The 19,198-nt window shown below is 40.1% G+C and overlaps 1 protein-coding gene and 1 long non-coding RNA gene across 3 annotated transcripts in view; one reads left to right on the top strand and one right to left on the bottom strand.

Moving 5' to 3' along the window:
* TRPV3 (transient receptor potential cation channel subfamily V member 3) overlaps positions 1-19,163 on the bottom strand; it is a 22,191-nt gene extending 3,028 nt beyond the window's left edge. The window contains exons 1-17 of one of the 2 annotated variants that reach the window (XM_032448432.1): positions 16,825-19,163; positions 14,733-14,988; positions 11,571-11,693; positions 8,820-8,924; positions 7,232-7,318; positions 6,716-6,873; positions 5,891-6,067; positions 5,657-5,797; positions 4,987-5,267; positions 4,150-4,326; positions 3,901-4,059; positions 3,460-3,561; positions 2,860-2,933; positions 2,122-2,287; positions 1,556-1,622; positions 905-1,176; positions 347-459 (exon numbers count right to left, since the gene is read on the bottom strand). In XM_032448432.1, the coding sequence (XP_032304323.1) occupies positions 347-459; positions 905-1,176; positions 1,556-1,622; positions 2,122-2,287; positions 2,860-2,933; positions 3,460-3,561; positions 3,901-4,059; positions 4,150-4,326; positions 4,987-5,267; positions 5,657-5,797; positions 5,891-6,067; positions 6,716-6,873; positions 7,232-7,318; positions 8,820-8,924; positions 11,571-11,689 (2,198 nt within the window). In that variant the 5' untranslated portion in view covers positions 11,690-11,693; positions 14,733-14,988; positions 16,825-19,163. Of the gene's footprint in view, positions 1-346; positions 460-904; positions 1,177-1,555; positions 1,623-2,121; positions 2,288-2,859; positions 2,934-3,459; positions 3,562-3,900; positions 4,060-4,149; positions 4,327-4,986; positions 5,268-5,656; positions 5,798-5,890; positions 6,068-6,715; positions 6,874-7,125; positions 7,133-7,231; positions 7,320-8,819; positions 8,925-11,570; positions 11,694-14,732; positions 14,989-16,824 lie in introns of those variants that run through there. The other variant, XM_032448433.1, reaches the window with a different exon arrangement.
* On the top strand, positions 8,924-13,438 carry LOC107322408. Its single transcript, XR_001558932.2, has 2 exons — positions 8,924-11,268; positions 12,255-13,438. It is a non-coding gene; the product is annotated as an uncharacterized LOC107322408 (long non-coding RNA).
* Positions 19,164-19,198: the final 35 nt, after the last annotated feature.

Raw genomic sequence — 19,198 nt, 5'->3', positions numbered from 1 at the left:
GCATTTTTCATTAAACAGCACAATAACATTATCTTCAATGTGATAACCATGTTAATTAGCCGGCAATTCTAAATAGAATTTCTTTTAAGCTACCACTTGGAGGGGATTATGAGAAAAATGCCATCTCCTGCAGGCAGAGCTTGATTGCTAAAATCATCTCTGAGGTTCAAAACCCGTTTTCTTATTAAAAACTATCAACATAAGAATCCTGTGTCTTTTCTCTATTCTGCTCAAAGCAGAAAATAATTGGCCAAAATAGACAAAGTATTTTAAAGCTTCTTTTGGGGAGGAATAACCCTGAGGAGGCACATAGGACAGCACTGATAGCACAGCATTCAAACGTTACCTCAAGCAAACCCGTGTGTCGTTTTCAGCCACTTTGCACCGCTCTCCCAGTTGGAATTTTTTCCTCAAGGATTTTGGTAAGAACTTTTCAAATTCCAAAATGGTTCTGGCTCTCTATTAACAATGAACAGGAACGTGGTTAACCATACTCAGCATTTACGTCACATCCTTCATCCACCAGCACAGACCAGATCACCACCAGTGATCAGCAGAGACAGCAACAGAAGGAAATAGCATTGCAGGCTTCCTGGTCAGACTATGAAACACACCTTTGTGGTGACACGTCCAGGGGAATTAAAGTCACAAAGGTCTGTAGTGTCCCTACATGAGGGTGAAAATCTGAGACATAAGCTTGGCTCTAGGATAGCTGGTCATTGTGAAGTTATTAGGATACTCTTACACTGAACCTACAGATGTTCATTATTTGTACACACATGCAAACAGAGATTCTCACTGATAACACCCATCCCCTTCTATCAGTGTGATAAGTGACCAAAGCTACAGCTTAGACCTGACCGATGCTTCTGCACTCCATTAAGCAAGCTAACCACAAACAAACCTGGAGTTTCCAGATGTGCTCACTCTCTTTAGAAATATCTTCCACCGTTTCTCCCATTAATGCAATCAGCATGTTCAAGAGAAGAACAAAAGTCAACACAACATACGTTATAAGGAGCAGAAGAAATAGCACAGGATACTTGGAATTTTGCTGGATCTCCAGATCACCCAGACCTAAGGTGAGCTTAAAAAGATCCATCAGAACAGGTCCCAGACTGCTGTTGGAATGGCATTCACCACCATTTTGGCAAGTTTCAATCAATGCAGCAAGAGCTGAGAAAAAAGCATGAGACAATTTTCATCACGATAATGCTTTGTGTATACAATGCATTCTAACCTAAAGAATTCAAGATGTGCTACATAATAAAGAGCTACAGCTACCCAGCAACATCCACAGCAGCAGCCAGATGAGAGGGAACCAAAAGGAAGCAGAAAGAGCCCACGTCCAAATGAAACTGCAAGCAATTGAGCAAGAGCCAAATTACTTATCTGTTCAGATAGTCTCTAGGCAGTTTAAAGCTCTAAACAGGGCTTTTTATTTCCAGAAGAAAGCCCAACATGAGCTCCCATCGCGATAACAGGGTTCTTAGTCATAAGATGCCAAAATGTTTACTCACACAGAGCATCAGTGCTTTTCTCCAGTGATATTTACCTACGCCAAATCCCAGCAAAAACACGATATAGACAACTAAAAATTTTATCACATCGTTCAGGATGACCTAAAAGTTAAATGGGATATTTATCAGGAATTAAAATTGAGAGCTACCTTTATGCTTATGTATCCTGTGGGGGCGTGATGCACACTGCAGCATCAGATCATTCTCATTAGGCAGTGATCGCTGCCTCCCTGGGAAACACAGAGCAAACTGAGGCAGGAGGTTTCTGCCTATTGTTGTGAATGAGAGCCTGGTGAGTTGTGTGCCTCCAAGAGACAGTAACTGCACAACAGGTGTTATGGAATGTGATGCAATTAAATAGAAGTCTCTAAGCAGAAAAAACCCCACAAACTACTTGTATATTTGATACAATCTTCGCCTTTAAGATATAAGCTACTTTCTGCTATTGAAGTCATATGGTAGATTTTATAGATTATATTTCAGCAGAATAAAAAACATCAGAAAATTCAATATGAATGATACCCCTGAATTGTTACATGAGCTTCATTAGGACTGTACAGCTAAGCAAGCACCGATAATAAATAACAAATAACATACTTGCCTTTTGAATCATAACACTGTAAATTCCCATGGACTGGAAACCTCTGGTGAAATAGAGCATATTAGCCCATCCCAGGGCCATTGCCAGAACAAGACACACGAGGTGTTCTTTGTAGGAAAGCAAGTACAGAAAGACAGAGAAGATCACAAGCATGGCTTGTATGAAACTGTTAAGAAAAAACACACGTATGTAAAAGAGAAATTGCTAACACAAAACCAACAGCGTAATGAAGAAATACAACTGCTTCTTAAGCTCCAACTCTACTTTCATATCGCTTCCCATTCTCCCTTATGAACGTAACCAAAATAATTTAACAATAAAGTAAATAAGTTAAAGTCTGCTTTCTGGAGACCAGCTGATGGGATTCTGCCACTAGCCAGCTGAACCAGCTTTACGCTGTGTTTTCTTCCAGGAGTTGAAAACTAAATTCAGTTTATTAATCAGTTTTCTTAAACGTATTTGTCTGTATTCAGCGTGAAGAGATGCAGCATGTGAAGGAAATAAGACAGTGCTGCACTTTGTGGAAAGCAGCCTGTACACATCAACCCCCAGTGTTACTACTGAGCAGTGACAGCATGAGCACGCGCTCAGGAAAAGCTGCATGGAAGATTACATCCATCTCTCTGCAAACTGATAATCTAAAGCAAATAGTGCATCTGCTCAAGGAATCATTCTCTGTAACCACAGATTAGATACGTATGATATATACCATATAAAATATATGCATGACAGACTTACAATGCAAAGTGGAACCACGCATCAGAAAGAATTGATTGCAGGTCTGAGGGCCTGAGCAGAAAGATGGCAACACTCTACATCATGAGGTAAAGAAGGAACACAGGAATGGAAATAAGAGAAAGCAGGGGTCAAAATCAGTCCTTCAGAATCATGAATCTGAAGTTAATCTATAGAAATCTCTCTTTTGATAAGTCAATAGCTTCCAGAATTAAAAATAGGGCTGTAATCTGAGAGACTCAATTTGTCATCTTTGGCATAACTTAACAACTTCTAATTTCTTAAATATTACACCCATGTTTTTCTATTAAAGGCTCCAAATCCACATTGTCCTTAAACTCAGTCATTTATCAACTTTAGCGTTATATAAATGTAAAATCATTTTGCCTTGAGAGTTCAAAAGAAAAAGTCCTATTTGTTTTACAGAGCAACACGGTTATACCAAACCAATACTCAAGATCGTTCAGAATGAGCGATGCACTGCACCACAGACTTTCAGATGTCAGACAAACGATATCGATACTGCAAACACACGGCCAACATCATCCACCTACAGAAGTTCTTTATCTATTTTGTCACGTATCTGTTATTTCAAAGGCTCACCTCTTTGATGGCTAAAAATATCGCTCCTATCATAACCATCACCTGTCCTGATAACTGCAGCCATCCCACACCGCGAGTCAGTGCTAAAGGGTAAGGAGGAGCCTGCAAGACAAGGCCAACATGAAGGACTGAGTTCCATATCTGAAGGGTAAAAGGCAAAGTAAGTGGGAGCCTCACGTGCGTAGCTCTCTGGGTAATCAATTTAACCATCTGTCTTTGTATTATGCAGCTTTCAGGTTACTTTCACAGGTAACTTCTCCTACAGTTCCTTCTAGATAAGAAAACCTGATGTGGGAGAGCCTGCTCTCACTACAGTCTGATATTCTGATACATTTTGAGGCACTTTCTTATTGTTTTTTGTATTGACCAGCATTTTAAAAACAAACCAGAAGTTACTATTGCATCTTAAAGCAGTAAAACGTGTGAAGTTACTGTACTCACTTCATTTTCATTAGGTCTGTGGTAGGAAACTAACGTCAGTGTTACGTTGTACAGGAAATAAAAGCAACATGACATAAACAGCATGTGCCGTGCAAATTTCTTCCATTTCATTCGCAGGAGTGAATTCAGGGGCTCCAGTGTCAGCATTTCATGGCGATTCTGTAGAAAGAAAAAAGCCTCTTTAGATTGGAACTTTCCACCTGTAAGAAAACCGAGATAATGTGTGTGTGTTATTAATAGGCAGCGTACACCGATATTCGTGTTGTAGACAATGATTTCCAGTACTGAATTGTCTGCAGTGGTATCCAGTTCTGTCAGATCATAAAGAGAAGATTGGACAGGACCATAAGCCCAGTCTGTGAATTTTCTTGACAGGCTTCTGTTGGGTTTCTCTCTTATCTCTCTGCTGAGGATGTATTTCAGAACCTGAAACGTTAAATAAATGCTGTTGGAGATCACAAACTTCTAATGAATAAATACAGTTTTCTTAATGTCTCGGGATTTTCTTTCAAAGAGATTTTTTTCTCTAAAGAAGGAGAGCACAATTTTCCAGGTGTTCGCATTTATAACTTAATCAATTACTCTCTAAATGATCGCATTGTCAGCTCATTACCACATACACACAGATGATCTATGATGGACAAATGCGACAGCAGCGTAACAGAGCAGCCCTGGAAAGTCTTCTAAAATGATCTGAAGATTTTGTATTGTCTAAGAGTAATATTTAATGAGTATTTAATATTCATTCATTTAATATTAATTTAATATGAATTCATCATTCATTAATTCATCATTTAACATTAATATTTAGTATTCTGAGTTTCTGTACAACAGAAAGGATTTGAAGGCTGCCTTTAATATCATGTGTATATTTTCTACAGAGGGGTATTCTTAGAGGAAAACCTTGGAGGGTAGAAGCAACACTGCTTTTGTTTTGAACCCAATTAGCTCAGTGGAAAACTGGTCTAATACTTGTATACAGTACAGCAAGCATGGAAAACAGCATTACAGAGCACTGACATCTGTGTACATGGTCAGTCTGGATGCTTTCCTGACACTTAAAGATACCACTGAAATAACACTCACCTCCAACTTCCCAGTTTTTGCAGCTAATTGTAGCGGTGTTAAACCCTCCTTGTTCTTCACTTTTTCCAAATTTCTGTCTTTACTTTTCAACAAGATCATATCGTACATCCTGATTACAAAGTCATTCTGAGTTTTAAAGTCCTCTGCAACAGTAACTAATGCGTGTAGGATGTTGTTTCCTCTGGAATCCTGAGAAGCAATGTTGGTCCTGGTGTTGTCCATTAACAGCTCGATTATATCTGGTTGATTGGTACACGCAGCTAAAGCCAGGGCAGTTTCACCTATAGAATTATAATATGAAATGTACTCACGTTTTACTACAAGCAATCAAACTATTATTATAGGAATGACCGTATTAAATATCTTCATATTTAAAAGCATGTATCAATATGGGTTATTTTTGGTTTAGCTCTTGGTTTAGAAAAGCCTTTAAAACAATTTGCCATTCAGCATTCAACAGCTGTTTTACCAGTACATCCAAGTGTTAATAATACATTGGACTCGAGCAAATCTCTTTACAAGAGGCACCGTGCCATTTTTCTGTCCTGAGATAAAAGTTCCATAATCGAGGTTCAGTGACAGCAATGATCCACACTTGCTTGCTTTCTATGCTGTCTTACTTTTCTGGGTATTCCTTCCTAACTGCTGCAGAAATCCCATTTCTACTTACCAAAATAAAAGCCTTCATGTTTATGTTTGGGGTTAAAAAAAATACCCTGGGCGTGAGCATTGACATCAGCTCCTTTTTCTATGAGGGTCTGAGTGATTTCAAATTGTCTTCTTTCAATGGCAATATTCAGAGCTGTCTGACCTGAAACAAGACACAGGTATTTAGCGTTAATTATTTGATGTTACCGATGGCATATTCAGCCACATGCCTGAAAATGGTCTCAGACAGCAGTACCTCTATATGCCTCTTCTGTGTACGCTGCATTGATAAACCTCTCCAAAATACCATTTTCTTCTGCAAAGGATAGCAGCATATTCACTACCTCATTTGTGTTGTTGTTTATGTTCAGTAGAGCTTTCATCAGACAAGTTTTCCCAGTATCTGAAGCTGTGAATTTTTTCATTAGATAATCTGTAAGAGTAAATGTTGGGATTAGATCACGGCATCCATCGTTATTTATTAAATGGATGGAAAATAGCTTGAATCTTTATTTGGAGAAGAACCTGAGGGATACACACCAACAGAAATTACTTGGTAAGCAGTTGCCCGTTCACTCTGTGTTTGAGCTATATGTACTTTGTGAGATGATACAGAGCTGTGCTGGTGGTTAGTAAGACAGCCAGTGTGTTTGCTTTCTTTTCCAGCTATTCCACCAGCACCGTAACTCCAGACAGATCCAAACGCTCTTTTCTTCCCTGCCTGCTCTGCCATGCTACACACCTCACAAACTGTGGCTGTACCACAACCAGACTGACTGCAGAATAAACAGACACATCAGCTTTGAGTCTCGTGCTGCAGAAGCCAGCTCAGGTATGGCTGTGGGAATACAGTGCACAGGGTAACATAAATAAGAGACAAATACCCCCCAGTGCTGCTTCAGAGGTAGCAAGGAAGCAGCTGATTAAATACACTTTCATTTAGAAATAAGAAACGACATCCATTTGACTGCAAACAAACGACTTCAGATTCACACACCAGTCACGGCTGCACTGAGGTATCTCCTGGCAGAACACACATGCAATGCCAGCAGAAGAGTCATCAGATAACTCCACAGCTCACCTGGCACAGTCATGCTTGTACAAACATTTGATCGCTCCTTCAGCTCTGCGAGCAGACCTTGCAATTCTTCAATATTCCCCTCAGAAACTGCCCGAAATATGTATTTTTTCAGCTTCTTCCGGGCTCTCGTCTGATCAGGTCCTTGTGCTGCGTTAGCACTGAATGATCAAAAACAATAATGAAATTGCTGAGTCGCTCTTCTTTATTTTCTGCATACGAGGAAAAGGAAACACAATAACATGCACCAGACCACACTGACTTGCCCCATTTCCACATGGGTGTCCCGGTATGGATCTCTCAATATGTTTCTGTACATTGCTTATTTGCTGAGAAAATGTTATTGAAAAAGCAAAGGTTACAGCTGCTTATTTCAAAGTTTAATTACTGAAGATCCAGAAAAGCATTTATACCTCATTTCTGGAAAGAAAAAGAAGAAAGCACAATTGGTAACATCTACACTATTGTAGATTTCAGCTGTAGAAAAGGCACTAAGAAATACTCCTCATCTCCACTCACCAACAACTGTCTACGTTAGGGCTGTATTCAGTCACGTCGTCCTGAAGAGACTGTGGGGAATCCATGTCTTCCCCATTTGCAGATGCACTGTAGGAATAAGAAAAGCATCACTGCTAAGACAGGAAGGTCCTGGAAGACATTGTGGCAAACTGCACTAAGAACCAGTCAGTGCCAGGATTGCCTGCTTCAAAGGAGAGGAAAATAGGAAGAGATGCACAGGATCTTATTATATTTACAAAGTCCTGTTTGTGTTTACTCTGCATTATTTCATTTGAAATCTTGAAGCTGCGGGATCTTTTTCTTCAGTGTTTACCACCTTTTGTGCAACATCTTCAGTGTTGCACCTTGAAATGCACCATCTTCCTCATGGACTTAATTTGTCCCCTACCACAAAGCAGGAGTTAAAGCAGTAATCCTGCACGGGTTGCACACAATGAATGTCATTTAAAGGTTTACTACATGATGCACTGCAGGCAACTCAAGAACATTCTGCAGCTGATTGGAATGGAGATTTCAGCTAAAAGAAACTAAAGCCTGGGCCCTATCTGCATATTTAGGTAATAAATTTAAAGGATTTCAGTGGCATTGGTATTATGGAATTTCTGTATGGCATTTCTAGACATTCCCAAGTACAGATCTCACAGCAGAATTGACCGACAGTCGTTTTTCTCACTTGTATTTTTGTTTTCTATGGGGTTTGGATTTGATGAACTCTCACAGGTCAATAAATTAGGGAGCCTGGATTCTGAGTTATTGGCAAGATGGATGTATGGACAGAATGCAAGGATTCAACATTGCTCTGCAGATATTTATTTGAAACAAAGCTGGAAGCTCAGGGTCCATTCTTATTCAGACCATCACTTCTCTGCAGAAAACCCAGTGACAAAGTGCATGTGCGGCTCATGCAGGTTTGTTCCTGAATGAGAAGGAAAAATTCGGGTACATTTCCTCTGATACAACAATAAAACCATCAACAATTGCAGGAAGCTGAGCAGTCACCTCTCAAACACAGAAACAATTGATAATTCTGAGCTTACTCTCCATTTGATTCATGTTTCCCTAATTCATAATTCTGGCATTCAGAACCATTTCATTTTTAAATATCTGGTGCATTCTACTCATCATTTTTCTCTACTCATTCAGCATAAATAACTGCCTTAAATATCTCAGACTCAATATCTACATGTTGTTCTGTTGTTAATGAACAGCAGAGCGAGGATGGCAGCACACAGAGCTGGGAACACGGCCTGCTAAATTCAACTGCTGTTTTTGCATCGGAAAATTGGGTGCGTGGAGTTTGTCCCCATCTATCACAAATAACAGATGCTTAGGAAAGAAAAGTTAGCATTGATTTTAAATGTATTCGTATTTGAGGCCTGATTTATTCAGTGTCAATGATAGAAGTATATACAGATAAATAACCCAGCAACAACTGAACTACAACAACAACAAATCTCTGTCCTTGAAGTGACCAAAATCTACATAAAACCATGTGAAATTTCAGCTCTAAGGAGGGAGAAGGAGCAGCTGCTGAGAATGAAATAGATACACTTGCAGAATGACTGTTGTACATGCATCAATAACTTACCATGGACGAATATTTGAATCCATTGGTTTGGAAAACACAGGGGGAGATGTATTATTTGGAGTCGCATTGCTTTCAAATCCTTCGATCTCCAGAAAAAAATGTGAACTGTTGAACATATTGCATTGAGAAGTTATTAGTAAAAAGATCAAATTCAACCATAAAGTGCAGAATTCTATACCTGTAAGTACCTGGAACAACACTGACAATATTTTCTGCCCTCATACCTGTCTAACAGAATGCTGGCTGCTTTTCCCTGGAAGGATCCCAGCCTCTGCCCTCAGTTGAAAACTTCCATGTTGGCAGATGGGCAAAAGATCCCGAGATATTTTTAGAGGGCACAACATCAGATCCTGACATGTCTGAACATCGACACCAGCAGCCCAGAAGGAGCCTCACTTCTGTGCCCACAGCTGAATGCAGCACCAGACACAGACGGATAAACATTCACACACACACACTTATGCTTCTTCATCTACTACCTTTAGTCCCTCTTTCTCCAGCCAGCAGCCATCACAGTAGATCACTCCAAACCCGTCAGCAGTGATAGACAGCAATCCAAGTGTTAATTTCACTCTGTGTAGCTGTTTAAACTCCACGACCTTTTAACATCTGAGATGTGTCAGCAGAGCATCCCTGCAATTACCTACACATGGGGTGCTCCTCAGAGTACAGGAAAAGTCTGGACAGAATGAGGATCACTGCCATCATTTCTGCCACACTCACAGCTGCTGTAAATCACTGTTGCTTCAATGGGATCTCAGCTTGGCAGAAAGACTATAGAGTGAAAATGCCCAGGATTCATGCTGCTTTCTGCATTCCCTGACTATAATGTGCAGGATCTGCCCCAACAGGAAAAAGCTGTTGGAGGCTACAGTGCATTTCCAGAAAGCCAGAAGTGCTGCTCTTCAGGCTCAGCTGGGCTGTCTCAGCTGCTCACACCAGGAGCGCTGTGCCGCAGGTTGGTATCTCTCCCAGCACTGTGTTCACAAGGAAGATTTTGGCATGCAGTAGTTGTACAGCAGCTATGAAGTGGTGCCTGTTTTGGAAACCAACATACCCACCCTATGCCAACATGTGGGTTATCTGGGGATACCACAAGGAGAATAAAAAGCAAGATCCACCAAGCAAAGCAAGTGGACAATTACCAAAAAATACCCAAGTGCTTACGTGGCCATGGTGCACACTGTCAGAAGCTCTGCCCACAGACATTATCAGGTTCTGACAATGCTGGCAGTGCTCCTCCCATCCTGTCTCTTGGTTTTCCTGTACACATATTGTTGGTACACTCAGACACCAGGGGCTTCAGGAATGGGAAGTAAATATATTTTCTTCAAGTATATACTGACAATACTTGTCAAAGTGAGAAATGCTACCCATGGAGCTGCACTGGATGCGCAGTGGCACCATACGCCAGAAGGAAAAGTTCTGAACCCACAGAAGTACAGCAGCTTAGAAACATGTAATTAATAGAACACGTTAAACCACTGCATTAAAATTCATGTGATCTTCGTTCCTTCTATTACAGGAATGTTGTTGGCCACACCCTGAGCTCTTGGTTGAGAGATGGCAAACCCCCAGGGTTACTGTTACTGATACCACAAAGCAGAATGGGAGTTAGGAGATTAAGTAATTAAGTGCAGTATTTGCCAGTATTTGTTTTAACTATAAAATCTTCCATGGAATCGCCCCTTTTTGCAGTACCAGCTGCATTATGAGCTCTTCAGACACCCCACCGACCCCTTCGACAAGCAAAGTGAAATAATTCAAACAAAGAGTTTCTCTATTTGAATATAGCACTGGAAGGAGAAATTGGGCCAACCAGGCAACGGGTCTCAAATAACTTCCAACAGCATTTCTGTAGAGAAAGTGATTCTTCTGATTATTAAGAAATTATAAATGTTAGAACAGCCACAATTGCCTGGACCTTCACGGGTTGCTATAATAGCTAATAATTAGCAAGAGTGAAAAGTTTATGAATGAAATTCATCCTCAGTCTGCAGTAACTTAAGTGATTTCAATAACACAGCACCAGGGATGAATTACTGCTTTTATTACAGTATTCACATTGAATTAAAACCCTCAATCACTGTATTAAGTCCTTAGCATAAAATATGAATGAAAGGGAATATTTTATTTAATAAAATAAAATAGGTAAGAAATCTCATTAATCAGAATCATGAAAAATTGAACGAATGTAGGTTTCTGTTTGTAATAAGGATATCCCAAACCTCCTGCCCTAATGGCTCTCATTCTTTAATTCCACCTCTGCCCCCCCATAAACTGCTGTATTTCCTTGTGCTGCTGTTTACAATGTTCCTTTTTTCCAGGCCAGCATCTTTGCTACAAAACCTGGTGTGCCCTGCCATGTCATCCATTTTAAAAGCCCATTTTACCTTCTCCTGCTGAAATGCTAATCATCATTAGACCTAATTCTTGTAAGCTCACAAAGGTATGTAGAATGGATGCAGACAGCCCAGTTGATATGTAGAAAACTTTAACAGACCAGTGCTTACATCCGATGTCTCTAAGATAGAGCGTTATTAGGATGAACACATATGTCTACCTAAAGAGAATATTCTTCCACTTACAAACAGCATAAGCCCTCCATTTTTTGAAAACATCTTCTTTTATCTGGTCTATCTCATTCATACATACAGCATGAATAAAGATATTGGGGATATTGCATTCCAAATATCTACTGAGAGAGATTAAAAGGGAGATACAACGTTTTACACTGAGTTAGAGTCCTACCTTTTCTTGGTGGGAGTGCTCTCAGCTGGTTTCTTCTCTTGCTGGTTTGAAGGAGGTGCACCAGGTGGATTTGTTTTCTTGCCCATTAGTGGAACAGCTTCTTTGTTATCTTTAATCATGGTTCTGCAGTAAGTAGAATCACGGTTACTCAACACTTCAAGAAAGTATAGTGAACAAATTACCCATTTACAATCTCTTTACAAGTAAGCACACAACTCTTGATCTTCTTATCAAAGTTCTTCATTTTTAATTTATTAGGCACACACACGTGTCATTTCATGTGTCAAGGCTGGAGGGTTATAGTCAAGATTGTTTAAATTACTTTATAAGAAAAGGTCCATTAAAAATGATACCATAAATCCAGGAGAACTGTAACCATAAGTATGTGCCTAAGTTAAACTGAAGTGAGTTCATTAGTCACAAGGACAGTATCTGGGAACAGTGTCCAGCCTGATCTCAGCTAAACAAATGACCACAGGGTGACATTGAGGCCCTTTGTGTGCTGGTGACATTTCTCAATGTTTTAGGGGAAAAAAAAAAAAAGAATAAGTTGTGGCTCTGCTGAATGGGAACCACCAACACCATGCGGCACAAAAAGATGCTGATGAACGTTCTCTGCCTAAGAACACTCACAACACTACTTCTGTAAGTAATAATAATCATCATCTTCCTATTTCTCAACAGAACACTCACGGGCATGATTTTAAATCACCAACAATAACCTGAAAGCAGGAAGGTGAATTTAGGATCCCGTAAAGTTAACTGAATGCAGGAATGGTAAGTTCTACAAGGTCATGGATCCACTCCCAAGCAGACTGCAGAAGTGCTCTCCATAGCCAAGGACAAACCAAACAGATCTAAACACCATGTACGATGCTTTTCCCCCTCCTACTTCCACTTCTCTTAATGTGACAAAATTACATACAGATTTTCTACTTCTGTCTTGACATATAGAGGGCAGATTGTGAAGCATGTCTGAAAAGACCTGACAACGCAGATGAAAAAGGGGACAGGCACATCACAGCCTTAACTTGAATGTGCTGGGCAACGTGATACTTGGCATAAATCACACACAATGGGTTTAGAATGAAATGGAGATGGGCTTCAAACAGCTTTACAAAATAAGTGATTTTAGAGGAAGAGAATCATTGGAATCAGACCAGTAGGTCAAAAAATGTGTCAGCAAAAGGAGTTGTTGATTTGAGAAAAACACACTTGGCACACGTGTGAAAGTTTGAGGGGTCAGAGAGTGGTCACAGAGCTGGAAAAAGCAAAAGCTAAGGTTAAAATCTGTAAAGCAATGAACACAGGGAAGAGCTTTTAACTGTGAGCATTGCTAGAGCTGATCCACATTTCTGCATGGGACATCCACGAGGGCAGTATGTCAGAAGCCCCACCTGCAGGCAATTGTCATTGCAGACATTTTAGCACTGTCTTGAGAGCAGGAAACATCATTTAAGAGAGGTGAAAGTAATCAAAGATAACACTGAACTCTCAGTCTGTGATGGAAGACTACTGAACTACCAGTGATTTAAGGGAAGAGTTTGAAGAGGAAAAAGAGGAATGGTTCATTTCTGTATATTCTTGTCATTTTATATACTACTTCCAAAGCCACATTGAAGACCTGATGGAGACTATTTCAGATGAGATGTCAGAGTCTGCACAAGTAAATAACTGCAGGTGTAACAGTAAAAGTACCTTTCTGCAGTGCTGATGTAGTGTCTGCTCCTCATTTTTAATCACTATTAATTGCAAGCCCAGATGAAAATTAAGCCCAGGCTTTTGACAATAGCACTTACTGAACTCAGTTCTTATTTGGGTACATTCATACAAATGTCATGAAAATAAATTGAGTTTTTTTAGGCTTATCAGCTTCTTCCTCCCTCTGACTTGTTATTTTAATGACTAACTGCTTTCATCATCATTTCATGTAATCTATGACATATAGAGAAAAATATTGGAACAGTCTGGAGAATGTCAAATCATAATTATTACAGTCTATGGAACCTGATACAGAGTGTCATCTTTAGTTGTAACTATTTTTGAGTCTCATTATCTATTTAATTGTTACTTACACGCCATCACAGAGGTGCTTTATTTGAAGTGGGCAGTGAGACAAAAATACTGTGTTGATTTACAGCATTAAGAACTGCTTTGGAGGAGATTCTGAGGACTCTATAGATGTAGTATCTCACCTCCATTGTGGCAGGGAGAAAAAGAGAAATGCATTTGTCTGTAATGCTGAATAGGACTTTACAATATCAGACTCACCTTCCACTTATCTGAGAAAAATCATACATTTTTATACCTCACCAGCTCAATGACACCATAAACAATTATTTGCACTATCATGGGACAAAGGTCTTCTCCCTCAGGGGCAGAGGAGAGGCAGTGACCACCAAGAGATGTTTCATTCACAGCTGATCCTTACTAACCCATAAAACAGTCCTCTCCCCCAGAGGAAAGATGATAAAACTTCCATTTTATTTTTGTGCATTATTTATGATACATATATCCAATCAGCAGAAAGTCACACCTCAGTGAAAGAGTTTAATCTTCCTCTAAGATTTTCAGTCTTTTGAGGGGCTGCAGTAGACATCAGGCACTACAAAAATGTCATTTTCTTCTTGGGGAGAATATATTATTTTACCACAAGAGTTTTTCTTAACTGAAATATTAGAAGTCTCAGTGAAAAGCAATGTTTTTCTGTGAGGAAAATGCTTCAAAATTATTTTCCTGCTTATCTCCAAATTGGATAAAAAGAGGACATCATAGAGAGTTGAAATAAAGACTATTCTACCACGCCAGCTATTCTGCCTTTGACAGTTACTACAGTGAGCGAATCTCTTAGTAGAAGGTAAACACATTTTTAACTTCAGCCTTTATGCCGGTATATTTAGGATGCCCACAGCACAGAAAGTGTCACAGTGCATCAAGCAGAGAAATAGAAATGAAATAAGCTGCATCTTAATATCTGAATGCCTTTGAGTCAGTGCGGCACACCTTGGGAGAAAGACAGATTAATAAGTTAGAAAAAAGCAACAACCACAACAGCATTCTCTGGTTGAAAGCTGGGCTTAGTGAGGATAGCTTAGCAGATTTCATTCTCTGGAAAAGCATCCCATCTACTCTGAACACCCACAGAACCCTCAGAGAACTTACCCTGTTTACAAAACCTGCATGGCAGCGTAGAGGAGGCGCCTCCAAACTGTACAAATGAAGCTCAGATTTGGGGCCCGCTGATGTTTCGACAACATCCAATAAAAGGAATCTTCCAAATGAGTAAAACCAGATTCAGGGTTAAAACGATTCTCAAAGTGCACAAAACCCCCTCTTCAGTCATTGGGTTTCCTCGGCTGTTGGAAAGCACACGTAAGCGCAGCACTGGAGCACTGAAGCCTTACAGGGTTTCTTACATCTGAAATTAGGAAGCAGAGAGAAACTTGCTAGACAACAAACTCTTTACTTCACAGCTGCCAAAGTGGGATGACACACACATACACACACGCAATAATTATATACTAAATTATTACTAAAGCTGAGTCGCTCACGGATGACTTAATGGTAGCAGCAGAATATCTAAAATGATCACAGCACTCTGCAGTTTACATGCTGTATTCAAAAGAAAATGGTTATGTGCACACATTTGGGTTGTAAATGACATCCCTTTATGTCGTGCTTAGTTTATGATATATTATGGAACTATTCAGAGAGCACAAAGCAAAAATGAGTAAACAATCATACCAAGTGCTCCAGAAAGCAAATATTTCTGCTATTACTATGAAAAAGTAGAGATGGGTTAAGCAAATCCTCTACTTTCATAGCAATAATGTCAGTGAAAACATGGTGGGTGTGTTTAGATCTTTCCCTGTCTGCATGTTTTCTGATGAATGTGTCCCCTTAGGGACTGTGAGGATACAACATGCCTGTGTTTCACAGAAACAGCACTGATGTGACTTCTTGCTCTGCCAACTACAGGGAACAGTGTTTTCCAGCTTTGCTGGTTTTAAGCTGTTAAGCAATGGTTGCTGCACACTTCTGTTTTGGGACATGCCAGAAAAGGAACCATAAGTTCTTCTGCTCTCCCTACGGAGTCTTTCCATTACCAGCATAAATGGTGCACTTAAAAACTTGCGTGTCTTTGCAAGCCTAAAATACAAACTTTGAACTCTCCTTTCCTTCACTTGATTAATAAATGGGAGTTCAAGGGAATAATGCAGGCCAGAAAAACAAAAACATTTCTCCACTGTAAAAAGGGGAAGAAAGAGTCATGTTTGAGGGAAAAGGAAAACATAAAATACCTTCAGGATGTTCAGATTTAGAACAGGCAATGAAAACTGAAAAAAAATGACTCTAAAATGCATCTACAAAGTGTAGGTGAATTTCTCCTGCTCAAGCAGATCTCTTTAAAGAACAGGACTGCTGGGTTTTATCTTTACACCACATCAAGGCCATCCCTTTGGTGTGAAACACCAGGAACACTGAGCTGTTTCTGGTAATGAATCAGCTTCCACAGTACAGCACAGGGAAAAGGTCCATGTCTACACCAGTTCCATTTGGCATTAGGAGAGCTTTGGTTGGATGAGCCAAGCACACATCCAGCTCTGCCTGACACAAAGTGATGATGATATATTCCAAACCAGTGATGATATATTCCATACCCTGCGCTGGGCAAAGCTGTTCACGCCTTGTCAAATGACTGCCTAAGCTAATATGCTGCAGTCTGGAGTCAGTTGCTTTGATGGTCTCCTAGCTGCTGGTCTAACCACTCAAGAACTGAATAATGGCATTTAATCTTCCCTGGAAGAACACCGGCTTTGTTCTCCACGCTAACTACGAGAAACTGTTTAATTGCAGCCACTCTGAGGCTGGAGTACTGCATGTGAAAATAGGCAAAGTTAGATTAAATTTGGGTGAAGGTGCATTTAAGGACTCTTGCTTTAACTCTCCTAAAAACCACAGTAGAAGAGCAATTAAATTCCTTTGCAAAGAAGGGAAAATTAGTTCAGCAGCAAGCTGTACTTTGAACTTAGAAAGCAGCTATATCTGAAAGTACCCAGATCTGCGCAGCTTAGCAGCACACAGGACCTATCAGTGTGGTCTATTTACAATGTCATGGCAGTTAGCCAAAAAGAAAACCAGGGACAAGCTACAGCAAGAGTCAGAGCCTTGTATCAGATCTGACTATGCAAAAGTATAGAAGATTATGAGAGCTCTAACAATTCACATGCCCATGAATTACACTTCATCTTACCTGATACATGTTAACAGCTTCTCCCTCCATTATGAGGACATTAAGTTGGTAGTGTGGCCTTCTCCATGTCATTGTCAGATTTAGAAGACGTGTGGACAGATTATTCCTAGCTTGTCTTCCTGAAAACAGGTAAAAACATCATGTGCTGCACATGGGTGTTGTGAGCCTGAACAGAACTACTTCAAGGGCAGACTAAAGAGCCAGGAAATAAGAAACAGAACTACACAAAGTCACATCTGTGCAAACATTTCTTTACAGTTTTAATCATTAACCCACTCAGCCTTATGTTCCCAGACCTGTTCCACTCAGATTTCTTACAAGCCATGAGGATTTTGCAATTGGCTGCATCATGGCTGCAGGCATGTTGATGAATATGATTTAGCTGGGAAGTATTGGTAATCGTTGGACTAGATGATCTTCCAGGTCTTTTCCAACCTTAATAATTCTGTGATTCTGTGATCATGGCTGTGCAGATCACTTTATAGAGTTTCACATCAGCTACCAGCTGTCTCACTTAAAGAAACACCATAAAGGTTAAAAACATTAAAAACTAGACATGCATCTCATATGAAAACTGACTGGAACACATTAGCTCTGGAAGGCGTGCACAGCACCAATAAGCAGCAGATGCCCTATCTGGCATTCGTTATTTTGTTTTTCTAGCAACTGTTAGACTCACTAGAAACCAAAACGAACAAGATGAAGGAAGCCCCAGATGGGAGTGATTGAGGATTTGGAGATCCGCCATCTGACAGCAGCAAACTGCATTTTCTGTTCTGCTGACACGATCCGAGTCAAACTTGCATTAAGAAGTTATTCTGATTTCACATTGAATTCTGTGAATCTCGGTACTCCAGCTGGTAATGACTGGGAGGAAAAGCCATTATCTAAAAAACATTCTTAACATTAACAGGCAACAGCGTAAGTAACTGTAAATTACTTATTGTCAGTATTCCATTCCCCAGTGTCCTTCTAAGTTGAAGCACTGTGCACACCAACTACCCATATCAGCCCAGTTCCCCCGAGCACAGTGTTTGATTGATTCACAAGGGTCTCTCATGATTTAATGGAAAAAGTGAACCTAAATTCTTGTTGTATCTGTGGAAAAGGATTCAAGCACTATTGGTCTGTTGTGGGAAGGCTCCACAAGGTATCCCACAGACCATGCTCTTAAAAGAATGTATACACACTTAATGAAGAACCACATGAAGAGCACTTCTGTAGGGTATGCTAAAAAGGAGAAGATACTATCACTTTCCCATAGATTTTCCAGCTGACTTTTAACCAGATGAAGAGACATTAAAGAGTGATAGGAAAGTCACAACAGCATGGTCACATTGCTACTCTAAACAGAACTCAGACCAACTCAAACCAACAGCAAAAAACTCTACTTGGCTGTTCTGAGCCTCAAAGTCCCAACTAGGTCAAGGTTGGTCCCCAGCTCTTTCAGAATGAGTTTGTACCCTCAGTCAATCCTCAGTTGTGGTGCACGGTTTCTGGTAACACTAAACAGCACTGGGGAATTAAGCAATATGAAGATGCCTCAAGGAATACACTGTGAACAAAGCATGCCCCACCTATATGCTACAGTTTTTTTACTCAAGTCTGTTCTGCTGCTGCTTGACTCAAGGAGCCTTTAGGGGCTCATCACCAAAGCTGAAGAGGAAACAGTAACGTTACAATAATTTTAGGCTGAATTGTTGCTTGGCCATTTGATGCTTTAGTCAAAGGAGCATCAAAACTCCTCCTTTAAAAGGAAAGTACTTACATTGGTTTCACCCATCTAAGCCTGGGGAACAGTTCCTTCCACTTCAAAGATCTAATTAAAGCTGTATAAAGATAATACAAGGGAAACAAAAATTCATCCACTCTCAGGTCTTCCACTGAGAGCTAAACCTCGCATCACCTGTAGCACTTCTATCAGATGCTCACTAACTACAACAAAATGAAGTCCCTGCAGGCCCCTTTCACTTGCTGTCAAGCTGTTCTTGGGAAATAAGTGAAGCACAATTCAAGGAGAACATTGAACAATTGAAATAAACCCCCAGAATAAGAGAACTAAAAGATGTAGGTCCCATGTGGCTGCAGTCAGGATGGCATTGCATGTATTTGTTCACATGAGCTGAGCTTTGAATCTTCCAGTGTTTCCAAAGGGCGTCCTCCGAGCAGATACACATCATATGTGCCCCATAGACATATCATCTTTCCAGGATACATTTTCCTGTCTCAATTTCAAACCATTATTCCCATTAAAATATCTTTTATTATTTTGCAGATTGTGTCCCCTTTTGTCAATGCTTCCATTTTCTGTCATATAGTCCCTAAGCTAAAATACAGACATTCCATCTGTCATTGCAAACCAGCCTCTTGAGAG

Source organism: Coturnix japonica, chromosome 19, assembly GCF_001577835.2.
Source record: "Coturnix japonica isolate 7356 chromosome 19, Coturnix japonica 2.1, whole genome shotgun sequence".
Lineage (NCBI taxonomy): Eukaryota > Metazoa > Chordata > Aves > Galliformes > Phasianidae > Coturnix > Coturnix japonica.
This window is presented reverse-complemented; position numbering and strand designations above follow the sequence as displayed.